The 20,195-nt window shown below is 36.4% G+C and overlaps 2 protein-coding genes across 4 annotated transcripts in view; both read left to right on the forward strand.

The window, feature by feature from the left end:
• The first annotated feature begins 5,583 nt into the window (after positions 1–5,583).
• On the forward strand, positions 5,584–11,167 carry tmem41b (transmembrane protein 41B). The gene is made up of 7 exons (XM_026268471.1): positions 5,584–5,835; positions 7,338–7,455; positions 7,555–7,683; positions 7,951–8,044; positions 8,142–8,246; positions 8,329–8,467; positions 9,273–11,167. The coding sequence occupies exons 1-7, from the start codon at positions 5,742–5,744 to the stop codon at positions 9,440–9,442; spliced, it is 849 nt and encodes a 282-aa protein (XP_026124256.1). The 5' UTR covers positions 5,584–5,741; the 3' UTR covers positions 9,443–11,167.
• Positions 11,168–12,162: 995 nt separating this feature from the next.
• The window catches only part of LOC113106494 (DENN domain-containing protein 5A-like), a 52,472-nt gene continuing 44,439 nt past the window's right edge, over positions 12,163–20,195 (forward strand). The window contains exon 1 of one of the 3 annotated variants that reach the window (XM_026268474.1): positions 12,163–12,474. In XM_026268474.1, the coding sequence (XP_026124259.1) occupies positions 12,375–12,474 (100 nt within the window). In that variant the 5' untranslated portion in view covers positions 12,163–12,374. The remainder of the gene's footprint in view (positions 12,475–20,195) is intronic. The other 2 variants (XM_026268472.1, XM_026268473.1) reach the window with 2 other exon arrangements.

A 20,195-nucleotide genomic window follows, 5' to 3' on the forward strand; every position in this document is an offset into this window, starting at 1 on the left:
GATATGGTTCACATTGTGTTCAATAGTCACATACTTGGATTTTTTTTGCTTCATACTATAATTTTCGCCTCATGTCGTTCCAAACCCGTAAGTCCTCCGTTTATCTTCGGAACACAGTTTAAGGTATTTTAGATTTAGTCCGAGAGCTCTCAGTCCCTCCATTGAAACTGTGTGTACGGTACACTGTCCATGTCCAGAAAGGTAAGAAAAAGATCATCAAAGTAGTCCATGTGACATCAGAGGGTCCGTTAGAATTTTTTGAAGCATCGAAAATACATATTGGTCCAAAAATAGCAAAAACTACAACTTTATTCAGCATTGTCTTCTCTTCCGTGTCTGTTGTGAGAGAGTTCAAAACAAAGTAGTTTGTAATATACGGTTCACGAACGAATCATTCAATGTAACCGGATCTTTATGAACCAGTTCACCAAATCGAACTGAATCGTTTGAAATGGTTCGCGTCTCCAATACGCATTAATCCACAAATGACTTAAGCTGTTAACTTGTTTAATGTGTCTGACACTCCCTCTGAGCTCAAACAAACCAATATCCCGGAGTAATTCATTTACTCAAACAGTACACGGACTGAACTGCTGTGAAGAGAGAACTGAAGATGAACACCGAGCCGAGCCAGATAATGAACAAAAGATTGACTTGTTCACATTTTCGATGCTTCAAAAAATTCTAACTGACCCTCTGATGTCACATGGACTACTTTGATGATGTTCTTCTTACCTTTCTGGACATGGACAGTATACCGTACACACAGTTTCAATGGAGGGACTGAGAGCCCTCGAACTAAATCTAAAATATCTTAAACTGTGTTCTGAAGATAAATGGGTTTGGAACAACATGAGGGTGAATTATTAACGACAAAATTTAGATTTTTGGGTGAACTATCTCTTCAGATGGTTTTATATTTTGAGCAAATTTCTTATGAGGCACAAGTATTTTGTGTGTGTGTTCAGAAAGACATATTTTAGTGTATGACAGTCATTTAAGTTTATGATGCTTATTGTGTTATAAAATATGTTCTGATTTTAAAAGTTGTTTTAAAGCTATGAAGCCAATTCTGCAGAGCGTTTGTAGAGCCGACTTTGCTGTATGATGAAGAGATTTTTATTTATTATCTTTTATTCAAATCTTAACACTGACCAACACACATACATAGAGCTCATTAAAAATGGTCAAAGTGATAATCTGTAGCATGATTTCTGTGTGTGCCAGGAGCAGGGGCGCTGCTGAGGATTTTGGGCCCCATGAAAAGAATCTTGACAGGGCCCCCAACAATTAATTTACATAAAATCATGCTCTTTTATGGTATTTTGAATATCATTCTCATATATTTAAGTCAATCAGACAATTGAACATCCCATATCCACACCTGTAATTTGTCCTCTGCAATACTGCACTACTTCAGTACTGTATAATGTATATACTGTGCATAGCTGTACATGTGTCATATAGTGTATTCACATATATTTGTATGAATATTTGTACTGTACACTGGCAATGACAATAAAGTTAATCTAATCTAACCTAATATCTTTAACATGACAGTTGAAATGTAACGGAAACACTGAAGTGCGTTTGAGAAAATTGAGTTCCCTTATCATGCACTTTTAACACTAGAACGGCCACCAGCAGTCATTTTAACCGCAATATTTAAACTTATGTTAATTATCTTTAACACTAGAATGAACACGGCATCATTTTGACCGTTTTGAAATTTGCATAGTCAATAACTTTGTCTAAAGATTAATCATGCTGTATTTGACAATATAGGGGACAGTGTAGTAATACAACTCCACATCATCTTCAAGAGATGCACTGAATCCTCACAAACAGCTGATAGTTCGAGTTCATGAAGTTAGACAGCTTGCAAGACAGGTGCAACAGCGTGGACCGCAGCAGGGTGCTGAAAGTGGGCGCCGCCTCGTACAAAAGATGCCGACACCGGATGCATGTGAGGCAAGGCCGGTCACCCTCTGCACCCTGCTCTATCGAAATGTGCCAACTTACCGAAAAATGCTACAGTAGAGACCTAGGGCCTCGTGTACAAAGCGTGCGTACGCACAGAAAAGTGCCGTAGACTACGATCATTGTCACGGGCGGTCCACTAACAATTTAGGCCTAATAACAAAACCACCTTTTCTTGTGAAATATTGGGTAACATGCTGTCGACCCTTTGCCTCTTTCACTTCTCTTATTTTTTTCTCTTTCCGTTTTTGACTTCCAGATTTTTGAGGCATTTTCACATTCTCTGTCAAGTTGAATCTGCCGGCGCTATTGTGTTGCCTTGGTTACTGGATACAATTTGGGCGGACTGAACCATTTTATGATAATCGAGAGGGGGAGAGGGGCCCACGGACGTTTGTGTTTCCTAAACAAATACATTATTGACACCAGGAAACAGCAAATAGAATAATTTAAAGTTAATAATTTTTACTATCAAATATTTTTTTTAGCACCACAATTTTATTGGGGGCTTCTCTGGGCCCCCTCTTAGTCATGGGCCCCGAGAATCGTCATCGTTTACCCCCCCTTTACAGCGCCCCAGGCCAGGAGCCTGAAATTTGTAGAAATTCGCCTGAAATTCGTACATTCGTGAAAACACAGCTTACTCAGAGTGCACGAAGTTTCATTGAGCTGCAGCAATTCTGGCCTGTGTGATGCCCAAAAAGTTTCTTTAAAGAAAAAAACCTCAATAGATCCACCCTTCTGAACTGTGAATGTTTTTATCATTCATCATCCAGAGATAAAATAGGCGCGCAATTACAATGATATTGTTCATCTGAGTACTCATTGTTTTAGTTGTGTGGACTAAAATATTCTTATATAAAGCTTATTAAACCTTTAGTTATAGTTATCGGCCCTTTAGTCAGTGTTCATGACAATAAGAATGAGTCAAATAGACTCTCCTAAGAAGAGCAGCAATGCAAAAACCACAGCACATAACAGATTTATGTGGGCATTTACTTTTAACTGTGTCTGTTTAAATAGGCTAATAAAGTCTATTTTCACTAACTTCACCCACCATTTATCAGATAATTTACCAATGTAAAGTTTGGATAATTATGCTTAGCCCCCTCTACAATTTGTCACCAACTTTGTGTTTGTACGACTTTTCAAGAAAAACTCAGACAAGGAAACCAAGGCTTGTTTTAAAGTTAGCTGTCAACCCGTTTTTAGGGAATGACTTGTCAATCATCCTGTCACAGATAACTTCCTTATACACTTACCATATTTTAGTCGTGAACTTATTTTTAGGGAATTTTTCTTTACTGTTAACCCTAATTTGTCAATCATGCTTTCGCAGTTAACATTCTCATGTACATTCCACATTTTAATGAATTTAAAAACACTACTAGTACACTATATTCCACTGTACCAGTCATGTTATGAATTGAATCATGTAAAATTGTTGTACATTTTATAAATTTTCCAAGAAGTCATTGTACCAACCCTTTTTCTAAGTGGGACGTGGCATGACAAAGTTTGGAAACCCCTGGCTTAAGGCCTGTTCCTGCCAAGAATGATAAGTATCAAAGGGCTCATATGATGCGATTTCAAGTTTTCCTTTCTCTTTGGAGTCTTACAAGCTCTTGGTGCAATAAAGAAGATCTAGATAAAGTTGCAAAGACTAACGTGCAAATCCAAAGAGATATTTTTTATCAGAGTTAAGACTCTGCCACGCTTCCCTAAAATGCCTTGTTTAAACATGTCCCCATGTGTCTATGTCACTGTGTGGAAATATTTGTGTAATGCCGTACAAATGTTCACGCAAAGAATGAAGGCCTGGTTTCAGTAACACAGTTAGTGTTGAAGCAGTCATGTCAGGGAGATGCTGTGTGTATCTAGGTGAAAGCAAAAGCACTTTATTTGTCCTTAAGAAAGTAGATGCGTTTAGGAATCTTTAAGATTACTTACAACAGAACAGTAATTCATTTTATGGACGACAGTTTCATGAACCTAGGAGAGGAGGTCATTCTGATTTGGTACAACAGTCTGGTGCTTCTGAATCAGCTACTGGAAGTATGTTTTATTATTTGTTTAAGTATTTGCTATTAAATGTTCAAATGCTGAAGTTTGCCAATAGTATGATATCTGCGTGTCATGTTGACGATCACACAGTGGACTCAGCTGTCTTAACCATCCGTGGCTTGTGTACTGCAAACACATATGAACTTCATCACTGTGTCTGTCACGTGACTCTGTTCCCCTTTCGGCTTGAACTGATGGTAAAACTAAGGACATTATTAGCTGTCTTAACATTTATTTTGAAAGATGAAGGAATTCCATGATTATAGAAAGGGGAGTTACATCCCAATGCACTGGGTCAGTTGGCCAACTGACCAATTGGTGCTTGTCAGAAGGAGGGACTTTGTAGAAAATTACTTGTTTGAGAGAGGCGGGGCATAGAGGACCTACAATAATGTACAGTATTTTAAAAATACTTTGTAAAAGTGATGTCATTATATGATATAATATAATTCCCATGTGTTGTTATTGTAATAGCTGTGTTCTGGATTTCCCTGTATGCAAAACAAAAACCACCACATACCTCAATGAATAGTTTTGTCTAATCATCTGATCTGGATGATTGTTTGGGATAGTATTTTATGGACTGATGGAACAACATTTGACACTTGAATAAAAAAAAAAAAATGTTCAAACATGTAACTCGGTAATGCAGCAGGAAAATGACTGATAATAAATATCAGGTCATAAGATTAGCTAAAAATAAACAAAAGCTTTAGATTCCTGATCACAGTCGTCCCTTAAATTCTGGGCAGGACCTCAAAAGAGCAATGCAAGTCTGCCAAGATTCCTCAACAGAGATAACCAAAACTCATATCTTATTGCTAAATGTTGTCCAATCAGATAACAGGTTTACGAGGCATTTACTTTTGCCAGTGTCTATTTAGTGAAAATCACTAACTCCACCCACCACTGCTGAGTTATTTTATGTATTACCAAATTATTAAGAAATATTTATTTTAGTACAAATAGCATATTACGTCTCTTTACGTTTTATACCACTATTTTGAACATAAAGTGTAAACAAAATGCTATTTATTTCTATTTATTCCTACCATTTTTTACACTCAATAGTATACTATAAAATAAAATTTTACACTATAAAATAGTATAGATACTATTTGGGTCATACGTCTATTATAAGTAGGCCTAATTATCGTTAAAATAAACATCAAAATAATAATTTGGCTCAAAAGTTAATTTTGTACAATAGTTTGCATTTTCAAGCATATATTTTCCAAAAGTAAACTATTATTTAGTTATTATTATTTATAGTATTATTTATTTATAGTATTTAAGTATCTGATTGCGTATATCAAATTACGTGTAATGCGTTACCCCAACACTGTTGACGCAGTAGGGTTTTTATTTTTTATTATTATTTATTTTGATTTTAAGGTTATTTATGTACAGTGTTACTTACGTGGTTCTTCAAGGTGCTTCAGAAAAATCGTTGTACTTTTTGTTGTCAATTCACAATCTAATGTCTCGATATCTTCACTAGATGGCAGTAGCGGCTGACAAATGCGCTGTCATCCGAGCTGAACATCACCGAGGAAGAATAAAACGCCGTCACAGATCACCGGGATCACGAGAAGAAAGCCGGCTGAAGCCTTGCGTTTAGCTCATACATTGACACATGATCTCGGTTAAGTTCTGAGATCTACCTTCTTAGTTTTCTTTAGTTGAAAACGATCATCATGGTCAAGAAGAGAAGCGGTAACCGTGAGACCGAGAGCAGTCCGCTGGTAGAGCCGGAGCCGAGGCCCTCCAAACAAACTCCAGTACTCAAAGGTATCGCTCATCCTGACAGTGTGCCCTGATATCAGTCTAATACGCTGATATTGTGTAGCTTTCCACGATAATAATAGATATATACGGAGAAATAGTTTTTTTTGCGAAGACAAGAAAATCTGACAGATGGAGGTTGACTGTCCAGGACTAATTTTTAATATTGATGAACTCTTCAGTTTTGTCGAATATAAGTCGGCTCTGCAGTGGCTCACAATGGAAGAAATCAACACAATCTACAGCAAACAGTTATCTGAAATGGTTCTTAATGTGACTTTATTTGGCTAATAATAACATGGACTGAAGGATTGTGTAATGCAGTGATGATATCCGCTTCCTTTGGTTCGCATCTCTCATCCTTTCAGAGTTCAGCCTCATGAACAAGAGCTATTATATCGTCATATTATTAATAACATTAGGTGCTAGAGAGAAAAGTTACAGAAATTATAATGCTTTTGAAATATACGTTTTTCCAAAAAGTGTATGTTTAATATTAAGTCATTTTAAATTTACAAAATGTAAAATAAACATTGCTATAAAATGTAAAAAGTACTTATGTATATGTTATTTGCTCTCTCTCTCTTTATAATATTTGATTGTTCTTTACGTTTCAAAATGCCATTCTTAAAATAAAATACACAAATCCTACTTTCATATTATATTTTTCTAAATCCTTCCAAAATAATGGAGCAAAACCAAAGATAAAACAAATGCGACAATTAATTTTTTTCCAGTACACAAAATTCATAGGTTTATGTTCAACTTAAATCTTTGCAAGACCTGCTTAAATTGAGCAAAGTATGTTGTAGCATACTTTATTCATATTGCTATTATTGATACAAAATTAGTTTTTAATATTTAATTCCCCCAGAGATATTAAACTGGTCAAAACATTTAAACATTTTGACCTGGGGCGTCACAGGGATAATGCAAGTTATTATTATTTTTTTCATTTAGAAATTGGACTGAAATTGGTATGAATGGTCTCTTTCTGATTCATCATAATGCTGAGTGAACCAAATCTCTTTTAATACTGCATAGCTAAAATATTCTCAAATCAAATCTACTAGATCTGTATGACAATGAAAAAGATTAGGATTTAATATATAAAAAAAATCTTCAGTTCAGCTTAATGCTAATTTGTTAAATTAATTTGATTAAAGTTGATCTAAATGCATTAAATAAAGACCACAATGCAATGACCTGTGCTTCAGCCTGTAAACCACTTGGCACAGTAAAGAGCACCTTAGATTTTAAATGTAAACTTCTAGTTTTGTAAATCAGTTTGGTGTCAGTAATGTGGTAAAATTTACACACTGCTCCTTTAAGATGATGTCACACTGATGTATGTGATTTTCAGCTTTGTAGTTCTCCGGCTCTTCACATGCAGAGCTCTCAGGGCCTGAATCCCCCTGAGGAGTGTGAACCGCTGATGCAAATGTATGCAACACATTGCACAGGAGATATTCGAGGTCAGTCATGATGTGTTTTTGACTCATTCTCAGGAGCCCAGTCGTCAGGAGGAGCCTCCGCACGCATGTCAATCCTCCTCCTCATCACTATCTTTGCCTGCTCGGCTTGTGTCATGTATCTGCTGTTCAGAAATTTCCCAGAGCTGAGCGAGTAGGTCTGCCTCCCCTCTAAGTGTAGTTTGTGTACTGAACATAAAGGGTGTTTTACGGTGACTCAACAAACGGTGATGTTTTTCTTCATGCCTTGCAGGGACGAGAGAGAAAAAATCAAAATTCCTAAAGACATGGATGACGCCAAGGCATTGGGCATAGTGCTGTCCAAATACAAGGACACATATTACACTCAAGTGCTTTTAGCGTACTTTGCTACATACATCTTGTATCCTTTGTGCCATGATTAATCTGGATTTGTTTCAAGGGACTGATAATTAATGTTAATGACTGAGTTAGACACTACATTGAGTTTAATACAGATTAAATTTATTTTTGTTTGTTTAGTTTTTACAGTTTAAATCAGTCCCTCGCTGGCAGATAAAATGCTTGTAGTTTCTGTTATTTATGTTTGTATCAGATACATGACAAATTTGGACCAGCTTTCTCTAAGTTTTTCCACTTTTGAGGTAAAGCCTTAACTAAACCCTCTCAGCCTTCAGACGTTTGCCATCCCAGGCTCCATCTTTCTCAGTATACTCTCTGGTTATCTCTACCCTTTTCCATTAGCTCTGTTCCTGGTCTGTCTGGTAAGTTCCTTGTTTGAAGTCAAATGTATTTCAAAAGAGTCTGTCTGCCAAACATTGTCTTCTGGTATGACTTATTGTTGTGTTTTATGGTTTACAGTGTTCAGGCCTTGGAGCGTCTTTTTGCTATATGTTGTCTTATTTAGTCGGGAGGCCGATGGTGTACAAGTACCTCACAGAGAGGGCTCAGAAATGGTCACAACAGGTGAGATCTTCATATGAATAGCTTTCACTTTTGTATGTAAATTGACTGGTTATAATGTTGAGCCAATCTTGTTTAATTGCAGGTGGACAAGCACAGAGAGCACCTCATTAATTACATCATTTTTTTGAGAATAACTCCGTTCCTTCCAAACTGGTTCATCAACATCACCTCGCCGGTCATTAATGTGCCTCTGGGTGTCTTCTTCCTGGGGACCTTTCTAGGTAGGATTAATCTTCACACAAGATCACTTTTACAGAGAACAATTTACAGTAACACAAGTTAGTTGGTGATGCATGTATCATGCAAGGAATAGGTTGTCAAAAGCAATTTTATCCTTTTTAAATGCTCCTTTTTTATATATATCCACCTTCTGTCAAACATTTTTTTCTTCTCAAATCTCATATCAAACTGGAAAGGCATTTATTTTCAATACAAATGAAAATGGTTAAAGTTGAAAAAGCATCGTTCAGGGTTAGGGTAGGTGTAGGGAGGGCTTTATTGTCACAATAAGGTGGCATCCATTTAAAAAATGATTATTTACACTTAATACATTATCATTGTATACGGTTTTATAATGAGATAATTGCCACTATTTGCAATAAGAAAACCCTGCTATTTTACCAGTGTAAATGGAATCTACAGCAATTTGCACTTAGTGTAAATAGCATATTGCTTAAATACTGCTATTTTCATTTAGTGTTAACAGAATCCATCACTATTTACAATACTATTACTATTTATTTGCTGTGGGGTAACCACTAGATGTACCTCTACCTGTGTAGCCTTATATTTAAATATATACCATGCTCTTTTTTTTTTTATAAACCCTTTAGCCTTTTCCAATCATGTCACCAAGTTTCATACCACTCTGATGAAGTATGAAAAAATAAAAAAACTGAAACCGTACTTATTTTTTCCGGGCTAAAATGATTATAGGCCACTAGAGGGTTAATTGAGATTGTGCTCACTTTGTTATTTGATCACTCGACAGCTCGTCTAATGGCTGTTATCTGATCTGTACTGTAGGAGTGGCTCCTCCATCGTTTGTGGCGATAAACGCAGGGACGACGTTGTACAAGCTGACCACAGCCGGCGAGGCCGTGTCCTGGAACTCTCTTCTCGTGTTGGCGGTTTTAGCCGTTCTCTCCATCCTGCCCGTCTGCTTTCAGAAGAAACTCCAGCAGAAACTTGAGTAGAGCTCACCACCCCTGCTTGATTCAGCTCAGGAATGATACTGGTCCTCTAAAGCTTTCTTCTCTTCTTTTGTGCATGTACGACAAACTCTCGTTTCATCATATGATGGGCAAGTCAGGTCCACCCTCCATTGTTTCCACAGTACTTTCATGGGATGAAAAATTCTGTCATCACCGATTTCCTCTAGCGTTATTTTCCACATCAATGTCTTCGGGGGATTTTCAATATTTTCCACAAAACCGCATTGATTAATGTGAGATCCACTGGAAGAGACATATTTTCACTCCCTCTGAAGATGCTGAGCTAAAGAGGAAAGTGCCAACTGCGACCTTTTTCATTCTTATGGCTAATTTAATATTCAAACGTGTTCGAGAATGAGGTATTACATGCATCAGAAACCGTCTTTGTGGGTATTTCTCATGAATGGACAATCTCTAAACAGTGCCCTGTGTACTGCTGCTAACTGTAGAAGATACTGCTTAGCTCTTGTTATAGACCTAATTTTTCCCAGACAACTGATAAATATGGATGATGCCATTAGTATTACAGATCACGACTGTAGAGTGTATATAATATAACAGCCTTAATGTTACAGGTTACTTGAAGTAAAATAAATGGAACGAATTTACCGACATCACATGTACTGAACTATTAACACCTGTTTTAACATTTCAAACTATTTTTCTTCCTTCATCTTCATCCTCAGGCCATCCGAAATGTAGATGAGTTTGTTTCTTCATCAGAACAGATTTGGAGAAATTTAGCATTCGTCTCTTGCTCCGCAATGGTTCCTCTGCAGTGAATGGGTGCCGTCAGAATGAGAGTCCAAACAGCTGATAAAAACATCACAATAATCCACGATTGATCCAAACAACTCCATTCCATCAATGAATGTCTTGTGAGGTGAAAAGCTGCATGTTTGTAAGAAACAAGTTGGACTCTAAACGTGTCTAGATTATTGTGATGTTTTTGTTTTTATTTTGTTCTGACGGCACCCATTCACTGCAGAGGATCCATTGGTGAACAAGTGATGCAAAACTGGTGAAGAAATAAACTCATCTGTATCTTGGATGGCCTTAGGGTGAGTAATTTTAATTATTGGGTGAATTATTCACTTAATCGGCAGGACTTTATACAGTTAAACCTTCTGCAGTGAAAATTCCCTTTCAGTAAAATAAATCAGTCCTAAAAAAGGTCTTGCATTTTGTATAATAAATGTTTTTTCTTAATATCTTTCTAAATAAACCTTCAATGTACTAGTTTCCTGTCTGTAAAGGAAACCGAATCCACAATATGTGCAATAAAGCATTTGCACAGAAATGTCTCTGAAGTGGAAGAGTGTGATGAGGGACAGTTCTTATTATCATTAACCTCGTTACCTCATTTGAGTCGTTTCTCTCATGTTGCATTCATTTATATATCTGCAGTTTTTATTTGAATATCCACCCAAACGTTTAGTTTTTGTCATCTGTAAATGTCTCTTGACGTAACATGGATGGCACTAAACACTACTGTACTCTCTCGGACCCATTTATAAAGTTGTACTCATCCTGATTTTTCTCTAGCATATTTTTACAGAACTCTATCAATAAATGAATGTTACTGATTAGAGTATTACAAATCATGTGCTGTATTTTTTTTTTAAATCTATTCATTTATGTCTGTCCATCTTCTTGGAATATAATATATTGTGTAATATATGCATATATATGTTTAATATATGATGACATGATTAAATACAGTAACATTAGTAACATTTGCCTCTTTTGAATTTGTCCCTTGTTCATTTTAACTGGATTGCAGTGTGTGTGCGTGTGTGTGTGTGTGTGTGTGTGTGTGTGTTTGCTTTTCTTTTTATAACATTATATTGAAATGAAGGCTGCTTTAAAAGAAACAAAAAAAATACAGTATATCACATTTTGAGCCCTATTGAGATGATTTACAGTATATTTGTTATTTTATTTGAAACATTTTTCCAAAAAATATTAGTTGGCATTCATATTTATTGATGTCTTGCCACTTCGGTGGGTTATAAATGTAAACTTTTTGTAAAAAGGAAAACGGTTGAAAAGTAAGAGGTCAAATGAGTGCTGGAAGAAATAATTGGCTGAATAAGTATTAGATCTATCAAAAGCAAAATAACTTCAAAATAACATTTAAATTAATTTGGCATTCATATTTACAATATGAGGAAGAATAACTGAAAAAGTGACAAATAATTGCTGTCAACAATACTGCTGTGATTACCATCACTTTTTTCATTTTAGAGTTTTGAGAGAGATTTTTTTTTAATTTATTTATAATTCATAATCTATTTATATTAATAACTTAATTGATTACTTGTGTTGGCAAGTCCAAGACTAATCAAATTTTATACAAAAGGAAAAAATCATCACCATCACGTACAATAAATATATCATTACACATTATGTCAATATCCAAGACATTGAAGTTCTGCGTTTCGTGTTTGTTCTATTCATTCGATTTCCAAACAAACCACCAGAGGGCCACATCAAACAACTAATATGGCCTTGCTGCTACAATGTATAAAGATTAATTTTAAACACTCCACACTAATGCAATTGTTTAAAGTTAATTCTTAGTTAGTTGACGACTTAATATGCGACTTGACTCTACTTGCTGTTAAAGAAGCGATGATGTATTCGCAGCGGAAGTGTCGGCTCGGTGTCCTCGCGCTCGATGATGCTCAGCGCATAACGTCATCCCGAGCAGAGCGGTGCGCATGCGCAGGAACAACGCCGAGCACCGAGAGCTACTTTAACGTTACCGGAGGCGGAGGCCACAATGCGACTGGCGCTCGGGGCTCCTGCCTTGGTCCGCATCCGCAATGGCTGCGCAGAGTGATCCACAGAGCTCGTACTATGCGCTCCTCTAGACCCGCACACAGAGGAACACAAGCGGAGCCGTCTCACAATGAGCACCGGATTCAGCTCGAGCTCGTGCCGCTTCGCGGATTATTTCGTGACCTGCGGTCTGGACACCGAGAGCGGCTTAGAACCAGACGAGCTGTCCGGTAAGACCCGAGCAACAACAAGGCTTTTCAGGACTCTGACCTCGCCAGATTTATGAGATTTTATTGTATCTACGCTTTACGTTTCAGTGAAGTGATTTATCAGTCAATAATAATAATAATAGAACCAAATACGCACAAATGGCTTTACAGTATGGTGGACGTGCGTAATATCAAACACACGAGTGCTGAGATTTATGTTATTATATTACATTAATTGTTGCAAACAGTAATTTGTAGTGTTAAAGTTGACATTTGATTTGTCTTTGAGGAAATCTGTCAACAGTTTTTTTCATCTTTTATTAGGAAATGCTTATTTTAGTTAATTAAACTCAACCCAAAATAAAGCATCAGTCATTTCATAACAGCTCCTCCATTCTTATTATTTATACAGGCCAAAAAACATACCCAAAACAGGGAGAATGACACTATTTACTTATGTAAGAGTAGTAGCTGTGAAAGCCATATCATTAATTTATATTCTGCAAATCATTTGTTTTATTTGTTTTTGTGTTTACTCAGTAGGTTTTACTCTTTCATAAACAGTTCATTTCCAGCAGTCATCAAAGCAAGGTGTTATTATTATGTAATCTTTTCAGACTATTCCAACTTATTATGATTAATTCCTTCATCTCTAGCTTCCAGTTAAGTAACACAGTACTTGTTAAAAATTATCCATGTGTTTATGGTGGATCATTTACACTATCGTCTCATCTTAAAGGCTCTCTGAAGCAGCACGTGAAGAGTTGTTGGGCGAGAGTGCAGATTTCCTGTGGTTTCGGGCTTCCTCAACTTGCGTTTTCTGTTTTTGTAGATTTCCACTGTTGTAATAAGACTCAGATGTTGATGGATTTCTATGAAAAAGGCTGTTTTGTTTCCCAAGGGCTCTGTTGCATCAGAGTCAGTGGGTTATAGTGCTGCTCCATGAACTGCATCGGTTTTAAATCAGATGTAAAAGGTGAAACTCAGTCACTGAATTTAAGTTTCAAGAAGCTCTATTTATGGATGTGGAGGTCAACAAGGGTAGTTCCTGTTGTGCCAGTCGATTTGTTCTTGGTCCCTCCTCAAAAAAGAAAAAAAAATTCTAAATGCAATTTTTATTATACTTTTTTGTTGTTGTTGTTGTTTTTTGAGGAGGGACGTTAAAATAAATTAAAAATTTTAAAATAATTATCATAATTTATAATAATAACACAATTAGTTACAATGTGTAAATATAAAAATGTACATATACTTTTATAAATATGTTATAAATAGTACGATTTACCTGTTCTAACCTGTTTCCCAGACTGTCGCAAATCATTCTTATGGCATTTAAATTTGAAGAATTCACAAGAACAGTGTTCAGTGCACAACAGAAAACCAAGAGGTTAAAGTTTGGAAGGTCTAAAATACTTGATATAACAATTGAAGTTAACAAGACAATGTGCCATTGGCCATTTAAGTATCAGTTTCCTTTGTGTATTTTGTTTAGAGAGTATGATTATACTGTTAGATGTGTGTTGTGTGACTTTGAGTCTTGGAGTTATACATATCTGTTAAGGGTCTAATGCATTGATTAGCAATGAATGATGCGTTTAGAGATGGCTGTGGTAAAACTGACCCTGTAGTGAAAGTGACTGGTGTCCAAAATGACGTGCCCTCTGGGGAAGAGCCCGATCAATGGAGCGTGTCCCACACGTACCCTAAAGACAAAGAGAGGTCACTGAGATACTCTGGGGAGAACAAAAAGCCATCAATTCCTAAAGCAGCATCCAGTCACAGTGTTGTAGCCAGAGATGCTGTTTAAAAAAAAAAAAAGGAGATTTAGATTTTAAGGTTTTAAAATGTCTTTTGAAAAGTTTTAACATGTCAGTGTTATGGGTGATATTCTTTGATTCTGTGGTGGCCTAGTTTAACTGGGGGACTGAAAGTGCTTACATGCTGTTTTTTTTAGAGGAAACGAGTCAGTCAGGTTTTTTCTTTGTCATGCATTTGTAATGTTACTGTCTTTTAATGAGTTCACACTCAGTAGTTTTTGATCATTGTTGTCCATTTGCTAGGGTTTTTTCTTTTTGGTTAACAAAAAAGCTACTGTAGGAGTACTATGTTACACTGATGCTATCAAATAATAATGGGATTTTGCTTTTGACATTTAATTTGCCACACAATTTTTTATGTTGTATTGAATGGATTCTGATAGACACTTGAGAAAAAGTGCTCCACATGGCCATGTGAGCGTCCTGTGATCCTTTACCGAAACTTTCCTCCCACTGGCGATGAGAATGCTGTGCATTGCTGAAGTGTTAGCATATCTCTTGGCTAAGAGAGCGAAAATAAGAGCCATTGTCATTCCTTGCATTTCTCTGTTGGGCCAGACGGTTGGGCTTGAGTTAGCTGTAATGAAAAACATCCATTAGACCGTTAAAAGTGGGTCACTATTGCATTAGAGCACCTACATTTTCCATTGTTATGTTGCCTTCCTTAAATTTGAGGTTAAATGAGGACAAAACTGAATAAATATTTGTCCTATAGGTGGAGAAAAAAAAACGTACTAATGTATATCTTTAACTTAAAGCTGCGGTAGGTAACTTTTGACGCTCTAGCGGTTAATAAACAGAACTGCTTGCGTCTTGCGGAAGAACATCGTAGCCGGAACAACTTCTCTCTGTTTACGTCTATGAAGAATCACAAAGGTACTGGGTTACTCCGCCGCTGAAATTTCATTTTGAGTGGATATCAATTTAAGGAATGACGCCTTATAGTTCAGAGAGTCAGATGATGATTTGTCAGACTAATTTAAGACATATTTAAACTGATAATTTGTGAGTTAATGAGTCTTTTCACTGAGAAACAGGCTTATAAGAGTAATCTGTTTGTGAATCACTAGTAACACTTTTTTTTACAGCCTGAGGACAACGTCTTCTTTTTTTGCAGTACGCTTTTTTTTTATCTTGATCAGTTCTCATAGCAAGCTCACAAATCGTGGAAAATCTTTATTTTGCCTTTGCACATGAGTTTCAGAAAAGTACTGGGGAGTTTTGGATAAAATAATTTCTTGTAGATTTTTAAAAAAATAACCATTCATATCATCTAATTTCAATTATTTGCTGGGACTGTTTTAAGGGACACATCTGATCCTGTTCTGTAAGCAACCCTTTTTGTGAGGTTTTGTGTCTGTGGCTTTAAAAACTCTTGCTTGTACGTTCCTCCCACTTCCTGTCCCCTTTAGCATGTTACAATCACCAGATATTCACAAACAGCAAGAACGACAAGGAAAATACAGTTTGCTCTGCACATAAAATTGGCTGTGTGAAGTGTGTTTAGACAAAAACATATTTTTCATGTTTTTGAGATGCCGTTTAGACTATTTAAGTAAGTGGGCGTCTCTGTTAGTTAAACATCACCAGTGCTAACTTATACTTGCAGTAGAATTGCTTTGAAGGGTTCTCATACTTTTACCAAACTGGTTTTCCTTAGTTTGTTCCCCTGTTCCCAAAGTACAAATTAGCATACTTTTAAAAATAGTGCAAATACAGTACTAATGTAATTTACATTCAGATAGCACTTAAGTGTATTCCTTAATTGTTTTCAGAAACTGAATTGCTATTAAAAGGGAATGTATTGGATTAAATTTATATTAAACTTAAAAGTGCTTTTTTGACCCAGTTAAAGGGATAATGCATCCAAAAAAGATGACAGAAGTTTAATTTTATGTAGAACTGATGATGTTTTTTAGAATGAACAGTTTTTTTATATATATTTTTGACTACAAGTGTATTTTAATTTCTTTTTCACAGGGGTTTGTGTTTTTTAGAACTGAAAGTTTAAATGATTCCGGTTCACTTGTGGTTCTTCCTTTCCTTGGAACACCCAGATTTACTCAGTAAACGCTGGTGTCCCTCTTGTATTTGTGTTGGGACCCCTTGTAATCAAAGCAACCCTGGGTTTATTAGTAGGTATCCGGGTGGTTTTTATTGCACGTCTTTATTTTTGATTTAATGGATGAAAAGCTTTGGTCTGTTCACAATCACGAAGCAGATAAGATCATTGCATCTCATGTTCCCTTTCATGCATAATTACTTTTTGTATCTTTGCAGCTTAATCTAGTCTCTTAGACATGGATGATTGTCAATTTAAAATGCCTTGTGGGAACTTATGCTGGAGCTGAAATGTTTTTCCTTCATTATTATTTTTATTGTTTTTTTGCTCATCAAAGGAGCTTCAGAAGTACGTGTCATGCCAAACCTATATGCTAAGTGTATGCATACAGCTGCACAGCAAAGAATTTGCAATTCGATAGCTTATATGCGAATACAGGTGCTTGACACATATTGTTGTTCGATCTCTTCCTTTTCTTTTTCAACATTGCTCATTGCAATAACCAGATTTTTTGCGGATAAATCGACAGGCATAGATCGTAAACTACAACAATGGGTTGAAAAATATGTATCACATACGCTAAACTCTACCATAGACCAAACCAATAGTGTTAATTAGAGGAAAAATAACATATCACGTTAGCTGAATGAACCATGCTGCATGCATGTCTTTGAAAACTTTTATCATGAGTCTGTTTGATTGATTTGATTGCCATTTGCTCTTCTTTGCAAGTGCTATGCTGTACCAGGTGCGCTACCGAGCAAGTTTACATCACGAAAGCCATACATATAAGCTGGTAATGTGATGCAAATATGAAAATGTATTAGTTTACAATTGCACAATGGTAAAAGTGTTTGAAATCTTAACATAATATTATGTAAGGCACCTCACATTATGTAGTATTGCTTTTTGTAATTTGCTACTCTTCAACATGGCATCTTGTACATAGATGTCCATCACAAAATATAATAAAGTTTCTTGTAGACACTTTTCCACTATGAAATGCCGAAGGAATCCCTTTAGCAACTACTCAAACAAGTTATTAAAACGTACTTTCATTTTAACCAAGAGGAAACCAAGGGGGCATCAAAACACATAACGCATATATTAATATTCATATATTCAGTGCTAAAACTTTGTGTGAAGGAAGCATTGAATGTTTGCACATTCTCAGAGTCAGACTGTGCATTAAAAAAAGGACATCTTCTGTAATGTAACTGATCAAATGAATGCTGATAATTGGGGCTGCAGACTAACATACTTGTCTTCTCCACATAACCTTAGATTAGATGCGATACTATTATTATTATTATTTTTAATGAGCTTTTTCATTCTCTGTCCTGTTGCTTTTGCATAAAACACTAGTAGTTCCAGAATTCTGCAAAGTTGGTGACAAAACCCTCTTTTATTCCCAATGACAGGGCACAGGGTGAGGGCTTCATTAGCATATGCATGAGAGGCCCTGCTGGCAGAGCGTTCTGATTGGCTGGCTCACAGCCTGGGTACACCGTCAGGCCCTCAGTACACTGAGGACAGGCAGCTGGGTTTGACACACACTCGCACACACACAGAGTTAAACACTGTCCCCCAGGAGTTCCCATGCACCCCCATCTCTTGAGCTCGTTCTCAATGACATCACCATGAAAGAGCACTCCTTCAAACTTCTTGCCCTCTGATTAGTCATTAATGTAGTGTGCATGATAAAGACATTTTTATGAGTGGCTTTATAGGATAATTTTTAAGCTTTCCTCTTCATTGAGAAAACGATAACAAAACATCCATGTAAAGTCCAATTCCTTATTGAAAATCCACTTTCTGTAATATCTTGTAAATGGTCTAACTCTATCTAGCACACACAATTTAAAGATGTGTTACTGCTCAATTAAACCTATTTTAAAGCAATCCAGCCCGAGGCATTTCATAGTACACCATGTACTTACAGAGATTAGCTACAATTGTCTTTAACCATGTATGTAGTCAGTTTGTTCCTGTGTAAAAATGAGCTCAATGAAAAAATGAGTCTTTCTTCCTGTGGGAGCAGAGGAACACAGCGTTCTTAGCCTGCTGGTTTTAACCACGCTGCATGTGTTGCTGAAGGGTTGCACTGCAGTAAAGGAAGCGCTGTTCACCAGTGATTCTCCTCTGTGCCAATGGTCTTGATTTATTCTCCAGCAATAAAATACCCCTACACCTGTACACTGCGTCCTAGGGTACTTTTAGGAACAGTTTAAGGCATAGTTTACTCGAAAATGAAAATTCTGTCATCATTTACTTATCTAATTCCAAATAGTGCCTTGCACACCTAAATCATTCATATATGTACTTTGAATAAAAGTCCAATGTAATCCTGGAAAAATCCTGCACACTACTCAAACTTGCATCATTACAAAATTGTTTTAGCAACAATTAATCAAGTTTGTTCAATTAGCCATTCTTGTGCTCTTCTGTGGAGCACAAAATAAGATATTTTAATATGTATATACAAAATTAAAATATAAATACAATGACATTCAATGGTGTCCAGTGTGGTATGGACCACAGAGTCCTTAAAACTATCTTTCTTTTGTGTTCTGCAGAAAGTCTGTGACACAATTTTCATTTTTGTGTGAACTATACCTTTAAACAGTTGCGAATCCCAAAAACAAGTGTAGTTCCCTGAAAAAAAAAAAATCATAGCCTCTAAATCTCTGTAATCTGGTCACATCTTGGCCAAAATATGATATCATGATATGACTACCAGTAATTTTGTGTCACAATAACAATATACATAAAATACAGTAATTTTTTTCTGGAAATAAGCTTGTTACCAGATCTAATACTAATTGATATGCTGTTTCTTTTTACTTATGATTTCAGATAGACAGACCTGGGGCTTTTTTGACTTGTGCTATAAGCAACCACTCAGAATGCCTTTGCAACCACCATAGAAAAAACTAACACCTAAGCAAAAACTTAATGCCTTAGCATATGTGACACAAAGAATGCATTTACATTGCATGGTTCAAGTGACCCGATTCAGTTTTTTTCTCTCTCATATGACACAGAGCAGATATGACCAACGAACACATAAACAGGAAAAAACACATGGATACTGATATTCTCAGATCGGTTTCAGGCCTCATTCGTATGTGGGAATAAATCTGATATGAATGGGATGTGTGCATCTGCTTCTGCCGTGTAAAAGGGCAGGTCAGACATCCCCCTGTCAATGTGAGGCGTATGTCATTGAAAAAGCTGGTCAACTCAGGTGGATACTTTTTCAGGCAGTGTTGTGGTTTTCACGCAAATTTGGGCTTCTTTAACTCTGATGCTGCAGGTTGTTTTTTTAATTTGCGGGTTAAAATGATCTCCCCTGGAATGGGATTTTGATGGGATGGACCTCTGACAGAGGGGATAACCATGGAAAAGATGCCACTGGGCTAGTTTTGATTAGCAGCTGGATTTTTTCATTGACCTGGCAAGTGGCAACACTGTTAATGTAGATATCAGGCATGGGTCAGTTTTAAATGAAGATATAATCTGATCATCATAAAAATAAGATATAGTCAACCAATCAGAATTGGGCATCAAGGCATACAGTGTTAATGCAGCCAAAGTGACACTAATTGTTCTATATTTTCTAATATAAGATTATGTAACTTTAAGTAACTGAATGTTTCCAATTGTTAAAATAAAAATAAGACAGTATTTCAGTGAGTAAAATAGGAGAATTGGTTAAGAAAAACATCTGCTAGACATTGCAAGTTACCCTGACCTTACATACAGTAATGGTAACAGATGAGTAGATGTTGAGCACAGTGAGCAGAAAGCACTGAAACGTCAAGGGAAATAGACAAGAGGCAGCTTGGGTTTGGTTTGGACTT

The sequence above is a fragment of the Carassius auratus genome, chromosome 7 (genome assembly GCF_003368295.1).
Source record: "Carassius auratus strain Wakin chromosome 7, ASM336829v1, whole genome shotgun sequence".
Lineage (NCBI taxonomy): Eukaryota > Metazoa > Chordata > Actinopteri > Cypriniformes > Cyprinidae > Carassius > Carassius auratus.